The sequence below is a fragment of the Perkinsus marinus genome (genome assembly GCF_000006405.1).
Source record: "Perkinsus marinus ATCC 50983 genomic scaffold scf_1104296944018, whole genome shotgun sequence".
NCBI lineage: Eukaryota > Perkinsozoa > Perkinsida > Perkinsidae > Perkinsus > Perkinsus marinus.
In genome coordinates, this window is record NW_003211602.1 from 68,703 (window position 1) to 71,086 (window position 2,384).

A 2,384-nucleotide genomic window follows, 5' to 3' on the forward strand; every position below is an offset into this window, starting at 1 on the left:
TTAGAGACTCCACAACTGGTCTCAGTAGAAGTAGCGGGGCCCATCAGAGTCGAACTTGATCCACTAGACGTTACACCACTGATCCTCCTCACCAGTTCGACTCTCCTAAGCTTGGCCAGTTGTGTATCCAGGGAGTTGGTAGGTTGATATTGGTAGTCACTTCTTGGTGGGGGACCCGAACATATTGCGTTGCCCATTATTGTTGAAGACGGTCGTCAGAGTTTTAATGCTGATGCTCCCTCGAGATGTCGCCGAGGGTTGCAGATGTGAGAAAAAAACTACCCAACGGCTGAGAAAAAGACTAAAATCTACACCACGTGGACAGCAGTATTGATCTAGTAGAGGATACCTCGACACTGAAGGGCAAAGCTGTTCACTCTGTGTTGAAATTCGGGTATACATAAATGGCAGCAATGGTAATAATCTAAGCGACAAGCTAGAGGGAGATGGGTTATGTAACCAGACGCATACAATCGTAGTAGTAGTAGTAGTAGTAGTAGTAGTAGTAGTAGCGGTAGTAGTAGTAAAAGAACAAGCAGCTGCTGCCCCGACTATCACTATCGCCAACTTCAGGCGTTCCCTTCAGGTTTATCATTCAGATTAATCAAGTCGTTGGTTGTTATGGTCTCGACACCAACAGCATCATCCTGAGGAGGAGAGTTGTTGAACGGACTGTCGGTGAATATGGAGCTGCTCACTGGGGAGGGCATACTACTCCGGTCGTCACCCTTTAGAGCCTGACCTGAGCTGAAGGCTTCCCATTGACCTGGCATGACTTTGACTATTCAAAGGAGGAATAAGATGAACCCCACCTGCACGGGCAGCATCGTGAGGGAGGACTCCACTACTCCAAACATCATGGCCGGTCGTGAATTGACTGGTGTCATCACTTCGAGACGGTATGGCGCTAACATGGGGTGGTGGTGGTGATGGCTCAGCTGGGGATGGTGATGATGATATAGATCCTCCAAAGGCCGTCCACTCAGGTAGGCTATCATCTAAAATGGCAGATTCCGCATCAGCAGGACTCGGGGGATCATCTCACCATTATGTCCGAGTGGAACCTTGGGGGCGAGCACAGTTTTGGTAGTGGAGGAGACTTCGAAGGTCGCAGTCCAAGTAGTCGTGGTAGGGGAGGCGGCAGTCACTGGATGATGAAGAGTTTGGATCAAATAAGGACAAACCTTACTCACTCGAGGGTATAACGGCATCATCGGCAGAATGATCCTCCACTGATGGTGTTGGTAGTCGTCTCTGTGATGGGTTGGGATCCGTGAAGGACTTCCATCCATCTAAGGAGGGGGAGCCTTCGAGTAAGCCGTTGATGATCACCCTCCCTACCATCACCACTGCTACTATCCGTAGCTGCCTGTGGACGTGACGGCTCAGTCCGAAAGGCTTGCCATGATGGTAACTCGTCGTCTACTACTACAATACAGCACTCACAGGAGAGGAGATCGAGATGGTGCGTACTATCAGACGGCGTGCTCCAGTCGGGCGCTGAATGTATCTCCCTTCCCTCATCACTAGAGGAGCTAGTCGGTGATGGATGGATGTGGGGAGGCTCGAGGGACTTCGGTCGCCGTTTGGAGGACTCATGCCTCGATGGCTTCGTCCCTATCACAGGACTAAAGTAACGGGACGAAGAGTCGAACATACCTTCCCGAGTACCCAGGGGCTGTTGACAATCCGATGTATTGGCGACTGAAAGAGAGCGATAGTGATGGGTGAGGACATCACTCCGTCCGACTGGGAGTCAGGTATGTAGATTAGCTCATATAAGGGTATACGATCACGCTTTCCCTGTGAATTATGATAATAAGTATTGCGGAAAATATGGTGGTATTGAACTATTGCCCTTCCTGGGAGGGCCCTCCATAGTAATATCAATGAAGTATTATATTTTCTCTGCTTACCCTTGCTTCCTATCCCATTAACAGTGATTATCCCTTCAACAGCCACACGACTCCAATCGGTGAAAACATCAAGGACCTGTGAGGCGGATCACGAGTACACGAGTACATCGTGAGCCCACGTGATGTACTCGTGAGTACATCACGAGTACATCACGACGACGACGAGAAGATCTTCCTTCCCTCAGGCCGGCGAGATTCGGAGGAAGACTCAGTGTCTAATGAAACGGCTTGATACCTGCTTAGCCGTAGGCCTCCTGGTAGGATCCCGTGATAGCATCCATCGACAGAGGTCAGTGAGTGGCCGAGGGTGCCGTTCTGATGCTTTGGCATCTATATGGTACCTGTACTTGACGGCATATATGAGTGTCGATGCATTATCATCATCATTACTTAGCATTGGAGATGGCCAACACTGACTGGTCTTGGAAAGGGTGCCGATAGCAGATAAGTGTAAATAATATACCTGAC

The 2,384-nt window shown here is 49.7% G+C and overlaps 1 protein-coding gene across 1 annotated transcript in view; it reads right to left on the reverse strand.

The window, feature by feature from the left end:
• Positions 1 to 569: 569 nt before the first annotated feature.
• The window catches only part of Pmar_PMAR002479 (serine/threonine protein kinase, putative), a gene marked incomplete at both ends in the record, with an annotated part of 2,848 nt that continues 1,033 nt past the window's right edge, over positions 570 to 2,384 (reverse strand). Inside the window, 10 exons of the mRNA XM_002780830.1 lie at positions 570 to 647; positions 699 to 766; positions 813 to 998; positions 1,046 to 1,147; positions 1,194 to 1,292; positions 1,342 to 1,428; positions 1,474 to 1,617; positions 1,917 to 1,992; positions 2,152 to 2,257; positions 2,307 to 2,379. Coding sequence (XP_002780876.1) covers positions 570 to 647; positions 699 to 766; positions 813 to 998; positions 1,046 to 1,147; positions 1,194 to 1,292; positions 1,342 to 1,428; positions 1,474 to 1,617; positions 1,917 to 1,992; positions 2,152 to 2,257; positions 2,307 to 2,379 — 1,019 coding nt within the window. The remainder of the gene's footprint in view (positions 648 to 698; positions 767 to 812; positions 999 to 1,045; positions 1,148 to 1,193; positions 1,293 to 1,341; positions 1,429 to 1,473; positions 1,618 to 1,916; positions 1,993 to 2,151; positions 2,258 to 2,306; positions 2,380 to 2,384) is intronic.